The sequence below is a fragment of the Symphodus melops genome (genome assembly GCF_947650265.1).
Source record: "Symphodus melops genome assembly, chromosome: 8".
In the NCBI taxonomy this organism is placed as follows: domain Eukaryota; kingdom Metazoa; phylum Chordata; class Actinopteri; order Labriformes; family Labridae; genus Symphodus; species Symphodus melops.
Genome location: NC_136698.1, coordinates 12,211,166 through 12,236,394, shown reverse-complemented (window position 1 = coordinate 12,236,394; position 25,229 = coordinate 12,211,166). Strand labels below are relative to the sequence as shown.

Here is a 25,229-nt window from a genome sequence, read left to right as displayed (position 1 = left end):
GCTTTTGAGCATTACGACACATGCACCAAGGATTTTAAATACATCAAAACATGTTTCGTTTTGCTCTTCAGGATATCCAAATATCACAACACAACTTAATCATCCATTAGATCGGTCACATTCAAATGCCCTCTGTTAAAGACAAACTGTGATAATGATCTTAATATTTTACATGATGGCATCATGTATAATAAGGGTGAGCAATAAACTGAACTGTCACACCCTGCGTTCCTTTTCTTGCACGGCTGAAGTGTAAATAAGGCAGTTGTGTTCCACTTTAAGTGAAAAAAAATAAATTGATGTTTGAAGACAATTTTTGGTTGCCAGATTTCATTCAGACACTAAAACTACCTGACTGCTCTTCTTTCCACATTTAAGAAGATAAACTAGATAAACTGTTTTATTCAGTCACTTGCTGGATGTAAGTATCACACTGCTTGTACTGCTGCTCCATCTGTTGTGTTCCAAAGTAGAGAACAATTTAAGCATGAACGCTGAAAATGTGTGATGTTTAAAGATAGATGAGGCCAATAATTTCAAACCTTCAGTGTTGAGGTTTAAAGTGTAAATGACAGGATGAGTATGTGATGATCGGAATAGGCTGCATACTTATTCTCTTTGTTCTTCTTTTTCTAAATCAATGTTCCTCCAGCCCAGCATTAAAACACTGCTTTACAATATCATGATCTACATCTGACCAAGGCTGACCATTGACCTTCACATTTTTAAGATGTATTTATTGCCTGTTCTGACACCCGATAGAAACTCTGGGTTTTAAACGACTATTGCTGGAAAACAGTTGATGAAAATAAAAGGCATTTGAGTCTACTTGCAGTGTTATTTTTTATGTTTTGCTTGTTTGTGTTTTATACTTGTAAATGAATAGTTGCCAGTATAAAAATCTGTTTTCATTTTTAACACAAACGTTTTTTCTTCAGATTCTCGACAACTGGAAGTACCATAAATCAAAGGTAGCCTCCTATTGGCTGGTGAAGCTCGACTCTACAAAACAACGAAAGGTGAGTCTCATACAGAAATCGCGGTCGAGAGCATCGGAGCCAAAAACCAGTCGACCTGCCTCTCTGAGCTTCTTCTTATTCTAAGACACAAGAACATATAGGGCTGTCAAAAAAAAGATAGGTCGGAGGTAGGGGGTAGTTTAGGATAGTTTACTTTCTGTTTGGATACCAACCTCCTTTTGTTCTGAATATAATAAAGCAACTTGTGGTAGATTAAAACTCACCACAATAACTTAACTGTGGTTAAAGGAACTTGCTACAGATCCTAAAGTAAATGAAAATAGCCTCATGGCAAGCTAAAAAAAAAAAAAGGTAAATGTTAGATATCACCAGGTACACATGACTTTTGACAACTGAGTAGAAATTAGTTATTACTTTTAAATCACTGTGGGAGCAGGAAGACACTGTGTGGGTTCACTATGGTGAGAAGCAAATTGAGGGTAAATAAAAAAAGAGCATGCGATTAATGCCATAAAAAAATGAATGGGCAAATTTCTGATCTTAATCACTCCGTGATTGACGCAGTAACACCAACAACCCTTAGTACCAGTTGTTTTGTTTTTTAAAGATATTTAATATTTCTTTTAATACCACTTAAATAACCCTATAAGTCCTGACCTGGGGTCAAATGAACAGATGATGTTGCGAGACTTGTAAAAACACATTTGTAATATCACTTTCACCGACAGGCAGAATGAGTAAAACAAACCAAAATAAAAACCTAAAGCCTAAAACCCTTCAATCTTCGCAGTCTTCACTAAGTTTCATGCTGTCAGCCTGCGGGCATGCCTATGTCCTCTGTCAGTCTGAAACACAGACTAACACTTTGGCTATAGATACAAAGGGTAGAATGAAGAGCCTCAGTATTTGACAATCTGGTAGATACAGCAATCTGCTGTGTTACTGATGTAAAAATGGCTTCTGGTGTGACTGAGAGCAGAAAGGCTACAGATAGCAGGTAGGTGAAGTGTGCGCTTTAGATGCATTCAAACTAAATGTGGCACCTTCCTGCAGTGTGGAAACAGGTGTGCAAGTCTTCATTTGTGCGTTAGCATGTGATACATGTGGAACATTAAAAAAAAAAGAAATCTGCCGTAACGCTTCTCTTTTTTCCCTCCCTTGGTCGCTCGACCTCAGGTGCTCTCTATCTCTCTCTCTCTCTCTCTCTCTCTCTCTCTCTCTCTCTCTCTCCACTCTTCCTCTCGTATGTGTTAAAAATCATTTCCAGATCTGTCTTGTTTGAATAGCTTCAGTTGTTTGATATTTTTCAGAGTTTACCTTTATCAACATAAGATCATGAAGTAGTGAAAAAGTTTTGATACTTTCTTTAAACTTTTGACAACTCTTGTCAGAAATAAGCTATGTAAATTGTGAAAGTCTTAAAAATAGGCGACCCCTATTCTTTGACTCGGTATCAATTGCCTGCCTTCGTTATTGCTGCGACACGGTCTATACCATTACCCTCTGTATGGAATGCTTGTTAAAAGCATTGACGAAGACACAATTCTTCTTTCCTTTTCCTCCAAAAGCTTTTGAACAACTTTTAAAGTCCCCAAATCCAACATGAGTGAAAAAAATGAAAAATAAGACAAGCATGGAGATCATTATGTCAGACTGTGAGAGGTAGACATAGCAAATAAGATGTAAACAAAACAGAAAAGGGGGACAGGACGTGAAATGGCATCCAGTAGGCGTGTCAGTAATGATGTGATCTCTCAGCCGCCGCTTTCTGCACAGCCGTGCTCGACTGTGTTGTGAGCTGTGGCGACGCGAGCCGATGTTTTATTTGGAGTGGGGCAGCCTAATGAGCAGCAGGCAGAGGTCAGGAATGTAGCGCCCACCGCTCTGCCATCTGATTACCATACCAAAACATATCTGTGTGTGTGTTTACTCATCTATCAGTTTGTCTGAGTGTGCATGCGTGGCTCGCCTCATATTGCTGTAGGGAAATCTTCGCATCGCAAAAACACACATGCACACCGCGCACACACCACAGCCAGTCAGGCACGTCAGTAATGAGGAGCGAGGAATCAAAGTCAAAAGGGCCACAGCACTCCACTGTTAGCGGGGTGAAAAGGGAAAGAAAAAGAGAGGAAGTGAAGGCAGTGAGATGGGGGGGAAAAACAAAGAAGGGAAGATGGAGGGCTGGCGCAGGTGTCCTCAGACTGCCGAGGAACTTCTGACACCTTCTGTCCAAAAGTGACGTCCGTGCAGCAATTACTCCTCTCCTGTGCTCTCCCCTGTCTGCCCCAGCACTTTTTGTCCTGCCTCAACCAAAGGCCCCCTTCCCCAAGTGTAGGCTGTGGCTGTACTGTACCTGTATGCTTTAGCATTCATATTCAATTCTCACCGGGGGGGGGGGGGGCTGTATACTGTAGCTTCGTTGATTGAGCAGGTGCCCCATTTAGAAAGTCCTTGTCACACTGGTTCGACTTCCGATTGAAGTGCCAAAAAATGTGTGATGAGGATTGATTACATCAATTTGCAGGATAGTTTTTTGTCAGCAGTGTGTATTGGTAATTCTGTTTATGCATATACATCTGATTAGTTATATTTAACTGTTGCCTGTTACTAAGGGAATGCATTAGTCTTTGTGATTGCTAATTTTATAATCAGTTTATAGACAAAATAGAAATCAGTTAGATCAAATGACATCTCGTGCTTTTAACATTTAGAAGTGCTGTCCCCCTTTTGTCTTGCAGAATACATTTCCATTATTATCACATGCTTGATTTAAACCTCTGACCCTCTCTACGCTCAGGTGTTGGACATTGTGCGCACCAACGTGCGCTCAGCGCTGCAACGGATCTGGAGGGAGCCAGAGGTAGAGAGCCTCCACCTGTATCGGCTCTTCAACCGCGTCTTCAACCGGCTGCTCTGGAGTCATGGACAGGGACTGTGGAACTGCTTCTCCAACACTGGGTAAGTCAATCTGCGCAGGGCTTTAAGCTGTCAGGATGAAGGTGTAAAAGCTCGGGTAGTCTTGAATACTTTTGTTGTGAAGTGTTGTTTGAGCACATCATAACTGAAGATATAATACTTTTAATTTTAATAGATTCATTTGTAAGCACTTGAAATCAAAGTGCATTAAAAACATTTTGAACCATTTGAAAACCTTTAAAACCCACTAGACAAAGGTCAGTCACATTCGGGAACGCAGTGTCAATGCCAGTACCTGGAACACACACTGAAGAGCATTTAAAACCAGAAAAAGCTGAATATGGAACGTTTAACTAAAGATTTAAAAAATGTTAATAGTACTATTAAAAAACAACAAAAACATCAGCCACGATGACTCTGAAAAGTCAATTAAATAGCTGCCTATATATTTAACATGTACAAATAACAGATTGTTTTTAACATCACCTCCCCCTTATGTTGTTCTGTCTGTTTTACTCATGCTATATATTAAGCAAGCTCCGTTTTATGAGACCCTGTGCTTTATGTAGTGTCTGTAGAGATGACATTTGTTATGAATTGTCACTTCACAAATAAAGATTGATTAATTGATTCAACCAAAAACAAGTGATCACACTGCAGGCCAGTGAGTGCTCTATTCATTGCATGGAGTCAGACTGTATGTATACAGTTCATTCACCAATCAATCTGCCCGTGTCCTCCAGCTGAGCGTTCGTCAAAGTATCCGTTTCAGTGACAGCAGGGACAATTTACCATTTCTTTTCAGTATAAATGGCAAAGCAACAGCAGCTGAATGACAGAGAATGAGTGACAGACCAACCAGACCCCTCTGCACTTTCCTGAAAGCTCCCAGGGATGAAAGAAACATGTTACTCTGAGGCGGCAGAGTGCAAATTAAGGTCACAAATCTGAGCTGTTAATCAGAACTTGTTCACAGGTGAGAGGAAGAAAAAGAGAGGGGAAGGAAGCAAACAGGAAGCAGGTGAATGAAGGTCTCGTAGTTCTTTTGCTGTGGTGTTTTATTAGAATTTTCTGAAGTTTTACTCTTTCAGTTTACTTTTCTCTTTTGAACTTTTTGATGCAATAGAAAGTAGCTTCCGAGAAGATGAGGCACTGCCGTTACAGCCCACTTGATCATGTCCTTATAAAACCCCCAAAACAGCTTTTCTAAAACACATTCCCTCAAAGTTACACAGGCAGCACATCATCGGATGGGCGAAGCTGTTTTCAGTTTTTTTTACACCGAAGCACCCCCAAGCAGAGCCACACATGAAGTAAAATATTAACAAGCACACACATACTGTACAACCCTGACAGATGGATGGAAGTAGATGAGAGAAGCAGCTGTGCTCGATACTTTTCATCTCATCTATGGTAACATGGTTGACCTTCTTGCATCTCCTCCTCTCCATTATTTTTACAGTTCCATTGTTAAGCTACCTTGTTTCACCAGACGCAGAGGGCTTAGAAGGTGTAACTTAACTCTCTGTTTTCCTCTTCCTTAACTTACCGTACTTTCCAGTCCTGATTGAGAATGAGAAAGGAAAAGATTGAGTGGGTGATGAAAGGGATGGTAAGCTAAAGGAGAGAAGGGAAAATCCTGAAAATGTAGAAGAAAAAAAAAACACTGGTGTTATTGAAAATAAGACTTTGTACAAAATATTATGTGGAAGGATTAACCTGACCTGGCCTCAGCGCCCCCAGCCTGCTGTCACCCCATGTACCTTTTTTCTGATCACAACATGCCCTGGCAGATGCAGCTAGCCTGCTATCCTATCACACCGCCTGAATCCAACACAACAGGCCATGGCCCAAAAACAGATGAAAACCAAAAGAGGGCCCTGATGTCACACGGCAACAGCGAATAAGTGCACCTCGAAAAACATTTAAATCCAAGTGCCCCCACCCGCTCCTCTCCATTTCTTGTTTGATATTTTATCCAAAGGACTTAACAACAATCAAACAGCCTTGCAGCTATTGTGGGCGATGAATTCAACAGGCTTTGAAACGAAGAGAATAGAAACGCACACAGTTTTGAACCTTTCAGAGGAAACACCCCCCACCAGCCAAGAAGTGAAAGAGGGTAGACATCAAACGTATCCCCTGGAGTTGTGTGTCTCAGTTGTCGAAGCTCTCTCACAGTTAGGGGTATGTCCGGGGCTGTAAACGGGGTTAACTGTACTTGGATTTGTTTCATCCTCCACATTTCCCTGTATGTCTGTGTGTGGGAAACGGTGTGCAAACGTGTATACACAGATGTAAATGTAAAGGCCAGACATGAAACAACATATTTTCCTGGAGTATATATGAAGCTATGGAAGGCAAACAGATCTCAATCTGTGTGGCTGTCTCATGAACACACTTGATATACATGTACTGTTTACTTCTGATACATTCATGCGTATGCTTATCAAATATAGCCACGGTCAAATCCCTCATGTCCCCACAAAGATCTGGAAAAACTCATCCATGCCTTCATCTCCTCCAGCCTTGATTATTCTAATTCATTATTCACCTGCCTCAGTAAAAAAAAATCAATCCACCGTCTTCAGACAATCCAAAACGCAGCAGCCCAGCTTTTATCATGAACAAACAAACGTGCTCGTATCACTCTAATTTTAGCATCCCTTCACTGGCTCCCTGTTGATTTTAAGATTCTTTTAATTACTCTAAGGCACAACATGGGCTGACCCCTTCTTATATTTCTAAGCTTTTAACTCCCTATGAACCAGGACACAGTCTGTGGTCCTCTGTCAGAGCCCTACTGGCTGTTCCAAAGTCCAATCTATTTTAACTAATTTTATTAGTCAGATTTTATTGTTGGTTGGTTCATTTTCAGTTTGTTGCTTTTATTGTCTGTTTTAAAGCACTTTGTTGCTTGTATAGAAAAGTGCTATACAAATAAAGTATTATTATTATTATTATTATTATTATCAATAATTGCCAACTATAACTGTATGTGTGTGCATGCTTTCTGGTTTTCTCTCCAGTTCGTCTTGGGAAACCATCTTCTGTAAGAGCAGCGAGGTGGTGACACCCCATGAGCTGCAGTGTTGCCGCCGATTGGTCCAGCTGTCTAGAGACTGCTTGTTGGTCGTCTACAAGTTTGTCTCGGAATCCCGTGGCTCATTGACCGGTCTCAGCCCCGAATGGGATGACACCAGGTGAGAAGGAAACTCAACCTTTTTTTGATGATTCCTCAGGAAGCCTTTTTTCTTATTTTCTTCGAGCATTGTTTCTGTAATAGCTACTTCACAATGCTGTGGGGTGGCTGGGTGGGATTCAAGGATACTAAAATGCAAGATCCAAGCTTAACAATGTACTCGGTTTCCTCTTACAAGATGTTTAGCTTTTGCTCTGGAAAAAAAATCCATAATATAAATGCCAGAAAAGCAGAGGCCAAAAGCAGTTGAAACAAATTCTTGCAGATTTTCTGAAGTAAATGTCAGAGAGCGTCTTCAGAGAAATAACTACATAATTACCGCAGTTTATTGCCCTAGTTGAAAGATTTAACAAGTAAATGTGTATGTGCATGGTCATGAAATCATTAAAACACCACTACAAACTGTACAACAAAAAGTACTTAAATGCTTAGATTACTGACAAAAAATCAACTGGAGATATTGAAAAGAAAACCTTCAGGGTGTTTCAAAGATTGATAATAAACCCAACTGAAAGCAGGTTTAAGCTGCTGTATGAACTACAGAGATGCCTTGTAATAAGCCTTCTGAAAAAAAGGAGAAAAAAAATGAGGTTAAAAAAAACAACACATCGTAAACACACTTTGACATACAGACAAGACAACTCTGATCTGAAAATGTAAACAGCCCTAATCATTAAAGCTCTCAGGAGCATTTCCTCTCTTTTCCATTGGGCCTTAGAGCCATCATCTTCATCACCTAACCCAGATTAAACAAACAAACAAAAAAAAAAAAGGCTGCTTCATTCTATTTTAAAGGTTGATCCCCGCAGGAGACAGCAGCTCAGGTTTGCAGTGAGTGAACTTTTAAAGCACATGTGCTTTTGGGCTGGCAGAGAGGGAGCAGGGAGAGAGGGAGAAGGAGTGCGCTGTTAACAGGAAATAATGGCCCACAGATTAGCGCTCAGGTTAGCCTGGGGCCCCCCGAGGCCTTCTTAATTCAATTAGAGCCCAGATGAGTCTCTGCAGCAAATGACCTTATGAGAGAGAGAGCTCTGTTTTTCCCGGAGCCTCGCTTTTCATGATTCATAACTCTTACACATATTTTAACAGGCTATCACTTTGCACCTAGAGTATTAAAACCTTAGCTGAATAAAAGTGTGGGGGGCTTGGGTTCAGAAAGACTTTTGTTTCCACTAATCCAAAAGTGTTGCTATTGATTGTTTTAGCCTAAACATTTGTGGGGATGAATTGGAGAATATCATTAAATCAGTGGGCGATATAAGGTTTTAAAAGTTGACTGTGATTGGATTCAATACACAAGCATGAGCAAAATGACCCATACTTTTTTCAGTAGGTATCCTAAAGAGTCCATTTAAGCATGCATTGGTCTGTCTCTCCTTATTTCTTCTGTCTATATATTTCTGTGTAAAAAAAGCTTACCATTTGCGGCTGGACCAGCCTCTACCCATGGCTCAACCCCTCCTGCTGCTGTTGCTGCTGCTTCTTCTTCCTCCTCTTCCTCCGTCTCTTCGCCCCTCAACGCAGGTCTCTGCTTGGTTTAGTTCCGCTAAACCCCCCCCCCCCCCCTTCCCTCCCACCATCTTCCAGCACTGTCCCCGCTTTCTGCTGCTCTCACAACCTCACAGCTGTAACGAAGGCTTGGTCCCACCTGCACAATGATGGTTGCAACCAACAGTCTAACATGGTCTCCTCTCCTTTCCCACAACACTATCAGAAGTGTTGTTTGGATTGACTTTTACCTAGTGAAAAATGGGCTATGTTTCAAATGATGTGATTATTTTTAGTCAAAAACATTTTAAAAGTATTCCAATGAAGAAGATTAGAGGAAGAGGAGGAGGAGGAAGAGCCATATTGAGACCGTTAGAGCACTGTTTGTCTACAAGGCAACCATTTGGCAGCTTGCTCCAAACCAGCCAATCACTCTGCTGCCACATGCTAAACTCTACCTCCACTCAATGCTTCTATCAAGAACATCTTACCCCAAGTGCATTTTCAGTACAAGTGGCCTCAGTGGGAACTGAGCTCCTCACCTGCACCGCATCAGCACCATGTTCAACCTAAGCACTGCTCTCTTCTTGTCTCAAGAAGACAGACAATGGCTCGCTTGCATCATGTGGTTCGCAGTTTCTCAACACAAGCAGTTCACATCTTTCCATCAGGCATGCAGGGAACAGTCGCTACCCACCTCCATTTCAGATAGCTGAGAAGCAATTAGGATTATTTTCTGATTGATAAACATGAGAGGGTAAATTGTGTGTATAGACGTGTGCATGCACATGTAATGTGACTGTTTAATAGTACAATCATCAATCTCAAGTCAGTGTTTTACACCCAGTTAAGTGCAAACTATTCTTCTCAACTTGTGTCCACATCTAACTCATAGTCAATCCAAATAACTGTTTCCTAAACAAAACCAACAAAATCCACAAAGTCACGAAGGGGGAATTATGTACTTTGAAGACTAACCCTGGATGACATCCCCTTGACTTGACCAACTTTGACTGCTTAAGCCATACACAACATTTTGAGATTTTTTTTGCATAGAAAAGGGATTGTGGTTTTATTCCGCCAACTCTTAAGTTGTAATCACAGTGGTATAAAAATAAGATGTAATTACTGTAGCCAATAACTCTCAGAGCACTTGTGGGTATTCCAGTGATTTTTCCATCAGGCTTGGAAGAAAACATGAGCCTATGCTGAAATGAAGACTTGGACACAAGAGTAAAAGAGGTTAATTCGATTTCAAAATCACAACTTTATCAACCTTTACTCAATAAAAGACTAAACACTATGACAAGTAGAGAGATCCACTCCTATGAATAGCATTATCAAAAGACTGAACTGGACAGATACGCGTCAGAGAATTACCTTGTGTTTGAGACAATTCCAAATGAATATCAAGCGTTTCCAGTTCATTTCATTATCAGACACAAAGAAACACTAGTCTGGAAGCCCTGTGTGGGAGACCTTCACTGTCGGACTCCCTGAAATCAAAGGTCTTATATTCTGGCTAATTTGTCTCTTTGAATCAAACACTTGCACACTGTCTCTCGTGCATGTACACAGACATCCAGTTGTTGAGCTTGTTAGGGATGGTCTTTTGTTGTGTCCATTGTTGACCACAACCTCCCACTCTCGTTCAAGCATCCTTCCTCCGTGGAGTGCCTTGATCAGGTGTGTCAACAGAATCATGGGCCTTAGAAAAGTCCTTCAGTCTGTGTGGGCAGATGAGAGGAAGTAGCCAAATAGCTCCACTAATAACTTTCTTGTTAAGCCTGGAATTACTGTCATTACCCAAAGACAATTTCCCCATGATGACAAAAGTTCCCCATTCTATTAACTTTCATCTGTTGGATAAGTGTGGCAGTAACTAGGGTTAATTGGGGTGTTGAGCTGAATGTGTGCTGCAGATAACCTTCAAGCCTCTTGTACCTCTTGGTTCGGATTGCGTCAGCTATCAAGGCAGCCTCCCCCCTTCTATCCTTCGCCACGGCATTTCGTCTTGCCTGGCGTCCTCTTAATTCGCCGTGGCACTCCTCTAGATGGAGTGGCGCGGAAAGCATGTCAGTAGTCAACCGTAGTAGATAGTAGCCTTGCATGTGAGGAACAGAGAAAGAGCGTGTCTTTCTGTCTCCCTGTCAACTGTTGTATTGAAGCAAAGCAAAAGTGCATGAAACAAGCCTCCCTCTGGCTTTCAAGCATGCGCGCTGTTGCCAAGACCGTCTTCATGATCAAAAGGAGGACGAACCTGGAAGATGCTCAATGAGGGTCCAATTAAACATAGCCTGCAGAGACAGCAGCCCCTTGGACTTGAGAACCCCCACCCATCCCTCACCACTACCACCACTGTGATTCTTTCACTGAGCAGAATATTCTTATAGTGAATAGCAGAAAATCTCTTAAGAGCACACACTGGCAACCTAATGGATGTTCAATATTTGATTGCCATTTCTATGCCTGTGCTTGGTTATCAGTAAATAACAACTTTTGGAAATTGAAGGGCGAAAGCAGATATCACACCTCAAGGCCATGAAAAGAATCCCAACATACACGTCTGAGGAACGAGGAATACCGTACCTATAGAAATGCAAGAAAAGTAGAAGACGTCAATCCAAAGGTGACACAAAATAATTCGATGAAGTTGCTAATTGTCAAATCGAAGCGTAAGCTTTGAGCTACCTAATTGAGGCAAATGTGAAAGGCTTGAAGCAAAGCAGGTCCTGTCCTTCTGTTCTCTGGGGATCCAGTGCAAGAGTTTAAAAAGAAAAACTGGACTAAGCCTTTGTTCAACGAGTCCAGTCAGAACCAAAGAAGATGTGCTGGAGGGATACCTACGGCCCACTTGAAGCAGTTTCAAGGACACTCTTGTTGGACTAAATGAAGTTAATTTGAATCCCTCCTAACTCTCCTGGGTCTGTGTTTAAGCGGATGCCCTCAGCGACATGTGCTTCCCCCCCCCCTTTCCGGGCAACTTTAGAAGCAGCTCCTTGGCTAATTTGTCCAAGAGCTTTTTCACAAGGAGAGAGAGCTGTCAGAGAAAAAAGTATGCTATCTCTGCACCAGCTTAAAAGGAGATATTACTTTTTTCTCTCCGTATTTCACAGCCCCAGTGGCTTCCTTTTGATTAGATTGTCACGTCTTGAACACTTCTACAGGGACTATTTCTTTTGACCAATGTACTTGTTCAACTAAACGAGTATTAGATGTCTTTTACTATCAAAAGATCTTTGCTGCGGATGTGGCAATAAGGTCACAGTTTATAATACTACAGTACAAAGGTGCAGGGAAAAGCGCAGCAATGTAAGTCATTCTCCCAACTGATCAGTTTGGAAGAATACACCCCCCCTCCCCCCCTCCCGTCCTGTGTCCTCTGAACTACCCTGACATTTGCATAACCTTCAGTTAACCTTGTCCAGGATTTGATCATCTCATCTGACATTAATCTGACAACCATATCTGACTCATTTCCAGTAACAAGCGAAGATGGGAGCAGGGTTCAGCCCCTCCTGACACTTATCTCAACCTGACGCTGGTCTCATTCTCAGGTACTGGAACGCTGTTAGCAGGAGCTGCCTCACTGCTCTGTCTCGGTGGAAGGTGTCATAGAAAAGTCTTAGAAAGGTACTGACGTCTGTGCCGCGGAATGATAGGTGAGGAATTCCTGTTCATGATACCAAAAATTTAAGGGTTAAAAGTTGAAAAGGGTAGTTGTCCTTAAAATAAAAAAAGAGTTGTTTTTTTCTCGGTGTAATGCCCTTTACTTCATCCTCGAAGATAAGATCCATAAACACTGCATGAAGAAACATGACTGCAACGTTTCATAAAAAATTGAGCTGCAACAATTATTCCATTGGTGAGATAACTGAAAGAAGAAATTCCTACTATTTTGATACCTGTGTATTACTGAAGTGATCATTTTTATGCAAAAAAAAACCAAACCCAAATGGGCCATTTCCAGCTTCTCCAGATGACATGAAAGGACTCCTAATTCATATATATACTTGTGTTTTGGACTGCTGGTCAAAGGAAATCTTCTCACCTGGCGTCAAAGTTTTAACCTCTCATGTCTAGGGAATCATGAAATCTTAAAATTTCATTCAAATAGTTGTTTGCTGATTACTTCAGGGTCAAAATTGCACATCAATTGATGGCGGTTATAATCATTGGTTGCAGCCCTAAACAAAATACTCCAGATCTTATGGATCTCACAAATGATATCAACATCTTTTTCTTTCTTCTTCTTTTTCTGTCAAGCAGAGGGTGATGTCATTATGTCTTGAATCACAAGGCCTTTATTAAAGTTGAAATGTGCAAATAGAGCTGGTCATAAATGGTCAAATCAATATATGAAAGTTGGCAGTATTTGGTCTCAGTGCTGAGCACTAATGCGCCCTGACCTCTAAATTGTGACCTTTGCATATCTAATCCTCTCATTATGTTTATCCTCTCCCCTAATCCCTCCGTCCCTCGCTCTTGTCCGTCTGTCCAGGTATCTGCTGCCAGTGACCTCCCAGTTCATTGTGAAGTGGCCTTCGTCCAGCTTTGGCCGCATCTCCTCGGCCGTGCCACGCTCGCGCAGCCTTTTCTCTGCCAGGATGGGCAACTTCTGAGGTCACCGTAGCAACCCTGGCTTCGGACACCTCGCCTTTTAACCTCAACCTTCCTCCCCTGACTCTCACCAAGCCAAACTCAGATATCAGCAAGTCCAGTATGGATCTGAATTCGGGGCAGCTCTGGACACCGGATGGAACCTTAACCTCGGCCAACCCCCCGAAAGACCAACACAGCAACGGCTGGTGGATTTAGGACTGCCAAAGGGCTCTGTTCAGTTTAGATTAGTTTGGACCTTCCCAGACCAGCAGACCACCGGTACCCTCGATCGCCACCTAAAACCCAATAAAAGCAGTCAATGGGTCTGTTCCTTCTTTCTCCTTGTAATTGCTGTAATATACCTACTTACTGTACAGTTACAAGTCAAGGTACTGTAAATGGGGGAAAAAAATAACTAAGCAATGCAAGGATTATATATTTATGTACTAACTTATTTTGTAAGGTATTCCATGAATGCTGATGCAGATGCAAAAATGGAATGATGTAAAAAAAAGAAAAAAAAAGAAGAAGAAGCAATCCCTTGTTTGAGAAAGTGGATGTAAAAAAAAAAAAAAAACAATACGAAAAGCTTATTTTTGCTGGCTGTAATTTTATTTCTGAATGTTATTTATTTAATAACTTATATCAGAGGCTTTATGTTTATAAAGGTTTTAACAGTCACTTTATGTTCAAGTTTTTCAGGTCAGAGTACAATGAGTGGATGGTGCCCACAAAGCTCAAAATGTTTCACTTTTGAATGCTTCATGTTTTTCTGTGTGTTATTAGGTGCAGCAGAATTCAGCGAGATATTGATTAGGATGTTGGTGTGCTAAAGCCAAGCCTCTTTGCCTCTTGGAGAACGAGCTGACTTTTGAGCCACAGTGCAAAAGGCCAAACTTAAGTCTCAGTGAGCACTCGGTTTGTAATACTCACTTTGTCTTAGAAAGAGAAAGTGGGTGCACATGGCAGTAGTGATTGCATGCTTAGACTTTAGACCCTCACCAGACTCTAGTGGTTAGACAGAGGAGCCGCATTTGGAATATACTTGAAGTTTTATTTCATTAATTATCATGTATTGTAATGGCTTCACTCAGAGGAAGACACTTCCCTTTGCAGGTTGGCTGCTCTCATACAGATGTGTAAAGACTAAAAGGGATGTGTTGCTTCACTTCGATTGTGCAGCACGTTGAATGACTCGGCTCTTTCAGCCCCAATGTGTCGCACTGTAAAAGCGATCATTTTGCCTCAAAAGCTGCAGCCTTCTTCCCCACCGCATTGCAGGTACAAAGTGCCAACAATAGGCACATCTACTTAGCCTGTTCAGTAGGACCTCGATTTAATACAGTCTTAAATGTCAATAGGGAGAAACACAGTGTTATATGTTAGGTAGTATACTTGGCTTCATGTACATGTACATGATACTAGATTGTTAAAGATGATAGTTTATGTCTTATACAGTTGAGCTTGCATTTTATTGCATCAAAATTCCGTTCAAATCAATTGCCCCGATACACTGACAGCTTTTCACAATGCCAAATACTTTCATTTTGCCTGACTTTGTTTTTTTATTTAACAGTGGTTTCTTTTACATTGGAGGCATAAGATTTATAATTTTACATAGCAATAAAATGTTTAAACAAACACATCTTCCTCTGTTGCATTCGTTTGTTTCAAATGTCCTTCGTATTGATTGTTTGAACACTCGCAGACTTGTGTCTAGTTTGAGTTCAAAAACTGTCACAGACTATCAATGTTATTTTGCTGTGTCATCGCTACATTGTTTACATGACTCCTTTGAGACTATTCTTCCAAAAATTGCGGATGGATTCATTACAATTAGTTGCCTGAGAAAGAGTCAAAACATTTTGTGCTGTAGAACACACAACCTGCAACATAAAGAAGAACTCATTATAAACAAAAAAATCCAAGTCCTTTCCTACACTAATGGCGTCTGAAAACTTCTGATTCAGCTTATATCCATTACAGGAGCAGCTCTCAGGCTATGTGGGTCAGACCCTGAGTTATATCACTTTTCACAGAGAAGTCCCTCTGGACAGGTGACACTCCTGAACTGTCACTCCCTTTATAAAGGAGAGTGTTCCAAGCAGCCCATTTATGTTCCGCCTTGACCTGCACGCTGCCCTACATGACTGTGTGTGTGTGTGCGTGTATGTGTATGTGTGTGCGTGCGTGCTTAGGAAGAACAGACAGGTTTTATTTAGAGCTGCATTTGCAACATGGCTTTCAGGTTTTTGTGACCTTTCCACCCCTCTTTCTTCCTGCCATCCCTCTTTCCCTCCCTGTTTCTGTCAGGAGAAGAGGTGCGGGGCTTGACCTTGAAGCTCTCCGGCCTCTGCCTTGGTCTGCTGCAGACCAGAGGCTGACAGTCTGGCGCTGCGACCCTAACGTGCTGTCCAAAAAATATTTCCCCCTGCAACAGGGCTGCACTGTTCTGTCCTGACCTTCCCAGTCATCGTTCTCCTTTCTCAGCCCCAATTCAACAACGGGTCCATCCCTCTCTCCCCTACCTGCGCAGGGTTCAGGCAGCTCTGCAGCCACTGTCCAGCCTTTTTTTTTTTTTTTTTTTTTTTTTTAAATCAAACACCCAGATGACCCAGTTTCAGGGCCTTAAGCCGACCTCCCCAGCTTGAAAAGTAAAAAAAAAAAAGCAAGTGGGAGCTGTGTGAGAGGTGGATGGTTCAGATGAGATAAGGAAGCAGTCACACACACACTTTCACACAAAAACAGATGGCCAAGCTTAAAAAATATGCTCTTTTTTTGCTCTTAATCCACTATTTCAAATGACATGGAGGGAAAAGAGCAATGTGATTTGCTCTGTAATTATGAGGGAGGTGTCCAGAGGCAGACATGCCCTCCTTTTTCTTTCTAGTGAAGCTTTAAAAGTGCAGCCTGTAGTGGATTTCGTGTTTCCAAATGACAAAAGTGACCTTTTTTTATCAGACAAATACTGCCTGTGTGTACAGTGTGTGTTTGTGTTTGTGAGGATTACATATCTCTCACTTCCTTTGTTTGCAGCATGTTATGTACTGTATGTGCCTGTGTGTGTGTGTGTGTGTGTGTGTGTGTGTGTGTAGCATGTACACATACACTGCAGTGTTGTATTAGTTTTCCAGGCCTCACACCTGCCTCTGTCTCCTGGCATGTGTGTATGTTTGTGTGTTTAATGTGTAGTCGCAAAGGGACACATTCAATGAAGCCCGCTGCAATATATTATCCACTGAGCCTCGTTTACAGCATCTTTGCTCTCAGCAGGGGTTCTGTCTGTAAGTGACACATAAACCAACAGATAAACACATGGACATAAATACAGATCCTGGATGGTCTTCACTCACTGTGTCCCTGCGCCTCGGCTTATTCATGCTACACACGCTTCTGTTTCTCTGCAACACATTTGCAATTTTAGGCTTTTGTTTAAAAATATTTTTTGCATTACTTATATATTTTAGGCAGGATTTATATTTTTGCTCAATGTAATTGTTGGTTCTTGTAATGTGATTAACAACAAGAGTGGCTTATATCTAAATGGAGCTCATAAGAAAGTCAAGTTTCTTGACACGTAATTTAAAAACACTGATTACTCTTGACTCTATGTGAAACAGTCGACAGCCTGCGGGGCGAAGTTACACTAACGTCAGCACTGCAGCATCCTGAGAGAAAGGATGTGCGCGTAGTAAACAAACACAGGCAGGGGATCATTCGGACTTCTTAAAAACTTCTCTCACAAGAACAAAGGGACCGAGCTAAAACAAAACACGTCTACTAAACGAGCTGTCAGAGACCCCCGTGCTGCAGACACAGGAGACCCAGGTGTAGCTCATGTTAGTTCAGCAGACCAAGGAGGAGACTCCATACAAACGATGAGTATGCGGCCTTCAGTGATCTAATTGGTCAAAGATCTACAAACTGAAGATGACTACATTGTTTTTTAAAATGTTCAATGTCACAGCTCAATTCTGCCACAGCAACACTAAAAAACGTCAATATTAAAGCGAAGATTAAAGCAAGTCAAGTTATTTCCCAAGTAACGAGTTACTTTAATAATGCAGTAACTCTGTTAGGAACTCAGTTACTTTTTGATAGTAGTAACTAATATAACTAGTTACTACTTTTCAGTAGTGCCCAACAATGATAGATTTAAACTTTGTTGGAAGTTTCAATATTGACTATTTTCTGTAAAGCCGGAAACACACACACACACGCATACAAGGACTGCAGGATGTAGAGCTACTTCAAGGTGAATTGCTTGTGTTCATGCAGAGGACTCACGGTTTAGTCTTTCTTCAACAGGTAAAAAAAGGTTACATTAATCAAGACACTCAGAAAATGTTGCATCCTGGAGGACGAAAAAGAAAAATCCTCTATTATATTGTTTCATGGCCAAACACTCTCAAACTCTCTTCTCTCTCCATACCCTTGACTGTTTGAATTTTAATTGTGAGTGTTGTTTTAGTGTGCCTGAGTGAGTCCGCCAGTGTTTCTTTTCTATCCACCATCAGCTCTCATTTTTGAGGTTTTTTTAATCCCTTTTCTTTTTTTAACCTTCATTCATCAAGTGAATGTGTTTTGTTGAGCATGCATGCTTGAGCATACATATACGCACAACATATACACATACAATTAACACCAGCAGTGACTGTTGACTGCAGCATATTCACATGATGCATCATAGCGGGCAGTGTGCGACTTGTTCGTCTTGCCTGCAAGATTTCTACTCACACTCTCCACAGATTATATCAAACCACTGACCTTCTACCTCTAAACCTGCTCTCCTTATCTGTATGGACATGTGGACGCTGACCAGGCGAACTTCTCCGCAGAGGCACTGAAACCGACTGCACTGCACCACTTCCAAATGTTAACCTTGGTTTTCTCGCTCAAGGAGTCTACTGTACTTTGTTCCAGCCACAGGGGGTTATAGATGAGCACACTTCTGCATATGGCCATCATTCACAGCCCCAGGCTCCCCCTGAGTGTGTGTCTTGAGCGTGTGTAACAAATGGAGCCGAGCAGTGAAGGTATTAATGTGAGGGAACGAGCCCTGTGGTGGAAGTGCTGCAGGAAGTCACTTTCTCTCCCATCTGGCCCTCTAACAAGATGAAGCGGAGCAGGCAGGTGTGAGCAGTGGTCTGCTCCTCTGCCGGCTGGATTAGCACATCTGATGGGAGAGAAGAGAGGTGGACGATTCTCGGTGTGGGCTGTCATTCTCTCCCCTTCTCCCACACACCCGTGTCTCTCCATCCTCCTCTTCCTCACCTCCTCTGTGATCACTGCTCTCTGCCCCTCACTCTGCAGCAAGTGTGAGAGGAGAGCGTCAAAATGAGAATAAATGAGGTGTGGGGAATTCGTTTGGGCAGTGTGCCTGTCTATGAGTGTGTTTGTGTGTGTGTGTGTGTGTGTGTGTGTGTGTGTGTGTGTGTGTGTGTGTATATGCATCCATGTACCTGCCTTCAATCGTGTTCACATCTCTTCCTCGTCTGTGGAGCCAAAAGACTGTCCGGGGACTCTTCATCCACTTGCTGCTGAGCGCCCCAGGGGATGGATTGAGCCTTGCAGGCTGGGATTTTATCAATACACACCCTCCAGGCAGCCTGGGAGACAGAGACGGAGCCACTGACTCACACTGCCTATTAGTCTGCAGCTGAGCATCGAGGTGAGGGGCAACAGCTGATTTGACTGGAAGCTCTGCCAACCAGTCTTCCATTTTTGTCTCATGGATCCACCTCAATCTCTTTTTGTATTGTATTTGTCTCCTTCTTCTTCAACCTCTAATTTACAGTCCATCCCGCGGCCTTGCTCCTTCCCGAACAGATGTCTTTACAAGCTGAACACTATTATTCTGCTCTTTCTATGTCCATTCCCCAACCTTTGACGGTGCCAAGGTGCACCAACAGTAGCACCGTGCTTCCCACTCCAGTAATTTAACATGCCCTGATCTTTTTAAAAGCTCTGTTTGATGGAGAAAGCTTTTTTAGCCGAGGCTCACGTCCATGTCACTCCTCTGTATTTTAAATCTCCATCTCCATCTTTGTTTTACAGTTGTTTGATATTCCATTTGTGTAACACGGAGGCTGACCTTGTATTTGCATTTCTGAAAACTGCAAATGAAACTGTGCATGTGGTGAACGCAAGCTAAAGAACTCAACATGGCATTCTTTGAAAAACGGTCAGCTGTGATTTTTTTTTATAAACTCAGTGAGAATCCACAGCGCTGTCAACACAGAAGTTATATTCAGATGTATATGGAAGAACCTACATATTTCATCAAGCAGTAATGAATAAAATATGGGAGCAATAAAGGTTTAAGGGAACTATACATAATGACTCACTGAGTTCCTGTCTAGCTTTCAAACTCTGGTCATTCTTTAACTTTCCCTCTACCCCCTGCCAAATTCACTAATGCCGAATCATTCCCAATTTCCAATATAACCTTGATGATTCACAGAGACATAGATCTGCTCTCAGCTCCTGCACGAAGGAAACTGGAGAAACCCTACACAGCAACCACAGCCTGGTCTCTGGAGCCAGCAGCCATCTTGAATCCCTTTCAGATGGGTTAAACAGACATGACTGTGACCTCATCTTCTTCAAAAAAACAAGAGGAATTCAAAACTGGTGAGCCTGAGAACCCTCATCAAGCTCCACCCCTTGTTTCAGACTATGATTCTCGCGTTCTCGCTCTCAAAGCCACTCAAATACATAACTGCACTTGCAATTTTACTAAAACTCAGCTAAAATGATTTTAGCCATAACATTTTGTGTGAACACAAAAAAAGCGTTCCTCTTTTCACAGAGTTGACATGATGTGATTTTCTGACAGTTTTCTGACAGCTAACAAAGCAGAGAGGCGATATAGCATGTTTGGAAGGGTTAGACTGTACTTACTTGATGTATTGTGTGGAGTATTTTAGGGGTAAGTGTTTGACCTGCAGTAAGGTCATTTTGCATGTAAACACTTCAGTAAATGTAGCAATTACTTCGCTCCCATTATCCCTCACAAAGCCTGTCTTTTAAAACTGACATTTTAAATATACCAGCCTACCAGAAGATGCACATCACTCAAGGTCCCTTTAACTTGTGCTTCCTCTAAGTTGCTGTAAAAGTCATGTCACAGCTGCTTGGAAATACTTCGGAAGTTAAGGTTCTGCATCAAAGTACTTACATAAATGGATGACTAAAAAAAACAAACTTTCTTTCAAATGTAAGAGTGGCATTAATTAGCCTAGGTACTCGAAGGAAGCAAATTGTTCTAGAGTATCTGCAGCTTTTCAACCACTGAACGAGCTCCGTTTCACATAATTAGAAGAGCATTCTCACAGTTTCTGAAACTGGAAATAATTGGCTTCTCAGACGGCTGCTGTGTCTGCAGCTCTCTACTCGTACAGACTCATGCTTAAATGTAATGTCAAGCCAACACAGAGTCATCCAGATGTTGATTGATATTATTAACATGAAACAGAATGCATCTGCACGTTACAATAATAAAAAACCTCGATAAAACCATCCTCGCTTTAATGTCAATAAATAGCACTTGTTACTAGTTTGTCCCTCGTGGCTCAGTAACTTTGTTTTGATTTTGATTTAATAAACTCAGTAATGATGTAACAATTAACCCCTGTTTGGATCACCTCCACGGTTCACACTGTCAGTCTACAGTTCACGGCCAAAAAGGCAATATAATATTTTGTCACTTTTTATCTCTACTCCCCTTTGTTCATTAAACATTTTCCCCAAATTCCAACATATTTATACAGTAATGTTTTAAAATGTTCTTTTATGTCAAATTGGCAACATTTGGCCAACCAAGGACAGATCTACATCAAAAGGACTGACTGAGGTCTGGACTAACAGCTCGATATCTCAGCATTTCATGGTGTTCTAATTAACCCATCATTACAATGACTTCAGAGCTTATCTTTTAAACATCATCCACAAAAATATTTGTTTTGCTAACTTACAGACATAATGGACACCGGCTATATTTCAGCCTTCAAGAGAGACATCTCACACAATAAAACCTGTAATTAAAAACAGTGCTGTATCTGACACTAAATGTTTTTTTTTTTTTTTTTACAAGTAATCTAGAGACACTACAGCACAGCTGGAGCTCGCACTGATACAACACATGAGAAAACATTAAAGGCTTACTGTGCCAGTTTCACAGCTGATTTTCGTACCAAAACAAATTTCCTTTTAAGACATCCTCCTTCATCCTTCCTCAGCTCCCCACTCGCCTCCTCTCCTGTTTCTCTAGCAGGTTTCTTTAAAGCCCGGCATTCACTATACGAGTGTTGACATTTCATGGTGGAATGTCAGTAACATATACAAATTATTTGTGCCTAATTTATGTACTCAAACTATATGATCTGATACTTGGCCATAACCTCAATAGCTCACACTGTACAGGTTAAATCAGGACAGAACATTCACAACTGTCAATATAAAATCCCCACAGATGGAGATTGATTTCAGATGTCTCATATGCATGGCTCAAATGCTCCCACTCTATTTTTCACACGTGATCTGCATCGCCCATAATCAAACACCTACTAGCAGTTGAATCTTTACAAAAAGGCCTTTGCCCTGTTTAAGGTCCGCAGATAACTCTGCTGTAGTTCCTTTCATTATATGAGGGGAAGGACAATTTAAACAGGCATGCCTGCTGTTGTTTGTGCAGGTAAAATCATGGGGGGAAGTCCCCACCTAACTATTTTGAAGATGCTCTGTGAATCAGGCTCAGACTCAGCCAGTACCACTATGAACAACATCACCAAAACGTCAATATCATTCATCATCAATATCATGGTCATCCACATCATCCGTAGCACAGTAACATTTAGTGTGTTGGTGTTCATAAAAGAGTTGGATTTTTGCCAAGGGAGGCAACTTCCGGGAATTTCAGTTCTACGAAAGTAGAGTAAGTAAAGTTCTTACTGCGGAGACTGCATCATTGTGACCTGAGACGAACGCCTAATCTGCTCTGGAGCAAGCTTTGTTCTGGATAAAAGATCGACTTGTCTGAAGCTCCACCTACTGACCAATCAGATTTCTTGATCACATCGCTGATCAGGGAGGAGGGAGAAAGACTGATATTTTGTGTCTCTGTATTCATCATTCATTATACGGCTGTGTGGTTTGATTTTTAGACTCTTTAATAACAACGTTTGCTCTGAGTTTGTGTAATATGGCGATCTGTTGAGGGCAGACTTGTTAGTGAGTATAATTAGGGCTGCTGACAGCTCTCGTCATGTGAACAGACCGCCACCTTTGGGTGAAGCAGCTCAGCTTGGCGGAGGCCATTTTTGTTGTTGTTTTGAAAGCCAGTTTTGTATTTGATGCGATTGGCAACTGGAGGTAGTCTTGCTCAAAAAGTAGCTCTGTAAACACCCCGATGTTCCATACTAAATGTAAAACATGTTGGATATTATTGTGCTGGTCTGTGAGCTGTTCAGGATTTTCAAGTCTGGAATTGTAAAAACCTGACTTTTGGGACAAATGTTGTTACAAACCAAGAGCCAGAGCCAAATATTCTCCCCTATTGCTGGGAGGTATGAATGTGAGTCTGAACTAAATGGGCTCTGATACTGCTCTATAGAATGATGTTGACTATTAACGACATAGACTCAAAAGTGCTGTCAGCTGTTTATCTTGCAGTGTGCCTTTTACAGTCCTTTCAATGAAGATTTGTATAACGTTCCCTTAATACTCAAATTTGGATCTGCCCCTTCATATGTTGAGCGACATTTGAGATGAGTAAGTGGTTAAATATACTCAGTAATTTAGGAATCCACATGGATACGATGCCAGGCTAATGGGTAACAGTGTCAGAACAAGCATAGCCTAAGGGTTCAGGAGTGAGCCTCTTTCAGCTGTAGGTGCAGATTACTTGTGCATATCCGTCACTGGAGGATGAATGACCGGATGATTAACCCATTTCTGTTCTCTTTAGTCATCAAGGAATATACATGCTCTCAGGCTGTAGGCTCTGCAGCTCTAAGAAGTGGCAGTCCTGGTTTGTGAAGTTTTCTGCATGAGAGGCATAACAAGAAGGTGCTTCTCCACAGTGCAGAACTTCAAATGTAGACGGGGGGGGGGGAGAAAAAAAATGCAAAGGGAAAAATTCAGCTTGATTTTAAAATGAATGTTCCTCTGCTGTGCAGTCGTTTTAAAAGTCTTGTGCAGATGTTCAAGGAAGAGATCATCTGAGGTTTTCGGGAGGACCTTAATATTGGAAAGCAAGCAGAGAGCTGCCCTGAACTTCAAACTGTGCTCCTTAAATGTATGCAATGATCAATAATTCTTCATCCTCTTCCTTTTTAAACATTTGTGAAAGACCAAACGCATAAAGCCATTTCCCAATGAAAGTATGAAAACAAAAGAAACACAGACAAATAGTTGGCCCTCTCTGTTTGACAGACCGAGGGACAGATGGGGAGTGAATTATTTTTTGAGGAGAAGTAAACATGCCAGAACACAAGTAATAGGCAACTAGTCATCTGATGATGAAGCCAGTCCTAGACACAACTCCAATTTGGTGTGTCATGTTTAAAAATCAGGCTTTTATTAGAACCTGTCCATCCTTTAAATCACACAGAACAGAAAAGGTTTTAAAAAACAAACAGAGCTTGAAAACTACAAGTTACTTTCTGCTCCGGAAATGTTAGATCATGCTGTGGCTGGATGTGACAGGATTGTGTTTTTTTCATCAGCTGGAGGTTTCCACAGCCAGGTGTTGTGCCGTGTTTGTTTGGTGATGAGAAGCATCACATACAGAGCATGTTGTTGACCTTCTATAGTGCCAGTCAAGCTATGAAACAGAGTGTGATGAACATGTAGGTAAAGATAGTTTTTATAGGCTTCAGTGAGGCTGAGTTGGAGGCGGGTGGTTCTTATCGTCTGAAGAAGAGGGGGTATCAATTCTTACACTATTACACTGTTACAGAGGCGTAAATATCCCGGATTACAACAACAGTCTGAACAGAGACTTGTGCGTGTATGCAGACCTCTCGCTGTTTCACAAGCCGTGCTTCAGCACCGTGAATTCACAGCCTCGGACACCAATACTAAGCAGTTGCAGAATCAATATGAATGTAAAAAGATGTAATGATGGCAGAGATTCAATACAGGGCTGTCAGCAAATGGGGGGGGGGGGGGGGGGGGGGGGTTGTGTATGGTATGAATAGAACTGAAATAAAGCAGGATGAGCAGACAACAAATGTTATAATTAAAGATTTAAACTACTAATTTCTTTTCGGTTATTTGATATAGAAGTGCAGTGCATAGTTGATATTGATAACATATCTAAATACCTTTCTCTGCCTTTCTTGAGTCCTAACCCTCACCCAACCAAGGCCACCAGAAAACCCAATATTCACCAGTCAACTGACCAACTATGAAATCAATGATTCTTACTGACTGAACCCTGGACAATAGAAATGGCATTGGTCTTACCCTGACATCTAAATCCAATGTGTTAATATTTGATTGTACTAAAGTCATACACTTTGTCTTGTTCCAAGGTCAAGGTTGATTCTTTTTCCAGTGTCTCCCGAGATAGCAGTAAATTCTTTTACTACCCGACAAACAAAACTTGAACACATTGCAGGCGTGCAACTTCTGTTTTGCCAGTGGCTTTGTGTTTCAGGTTGTGATTGTGCCAGTACGTGTGTGCTGAATTTGCATGTACAAGAGTGTGTTAACTGCGTGACAGTGTCTCTGTGTGTGAGAACAACGTGCCCTCTCAGAGTAACTCAAAGTGTAGGAGCCGGAGGGGCCCGTAGGGGTTGGTAAAAATAGCCCCGAGGCTGATTAAAAACGTGTCGGTGTGGGGATTCTAAAAACCTGCTCATTACAGCACCTGTAAGGTCTCTTTAAGTAGCCCTTCTGCAGAGCCCATTCACTCACATCTGCCAAGACTGTTCACTATGCCCGTAAACTCCTCTCATGCATTCCCCAGGAGCAGGACATCATGATGCAAGACGACAACGTCGATGCTGGGTAAAAACTCTGGCCTACATACA

At 41.7% G+C, this 25,229-nt stretch overlaps 1 protein-coding gene across 4 annotated transcripts in view; it reads left to right on the top strand.

Annotated features, from left to right (window-relative positions):
- ttll7 (tubulin tyrosine ligase-like family, member 7) overlaps positions 1-13,724 on the top strand; it is a 69,438-nt gene extending 55,714 nt beyond the window's left edge. The window contains exons 18-23 of one of the 4 annotated variants that reach the window (XM_079350479.1): positions 939-1,019; positions 3,781-3,941; positions 6,929-7,102; positions 8,516-8,625; positions 12,147-12,251; positions 13,091-13,724. In XM_079350479.1, the coding sequence (XP_079206605.1) occupies positions 939-1,019; positions 3,781-3,941; positions 6,929-7,102; positions 8,516-8,625; positions 12,147-12,229 (609 nt within the window). In that variant the 3' untranslated portion in view covers positions 12,230-12,251; positions 13,091-13,724. Of the gene's footprint in view, positions 1-938; positions 1,020-3,780; positions 3,942-4,704; positions 4,921-6,928; positions 7,103-8,515; positions 8,626-12,146; positions 12,252-13,090 lie in introns of those variants that run through there. The other 3 variants (XM_079350481.1, XR_013779710.1, XM_079350480.1) reach the window with 3 other exon arrangements.
- Positions 13,725-25,229: the final 11,505 nt, after the last annotated feature.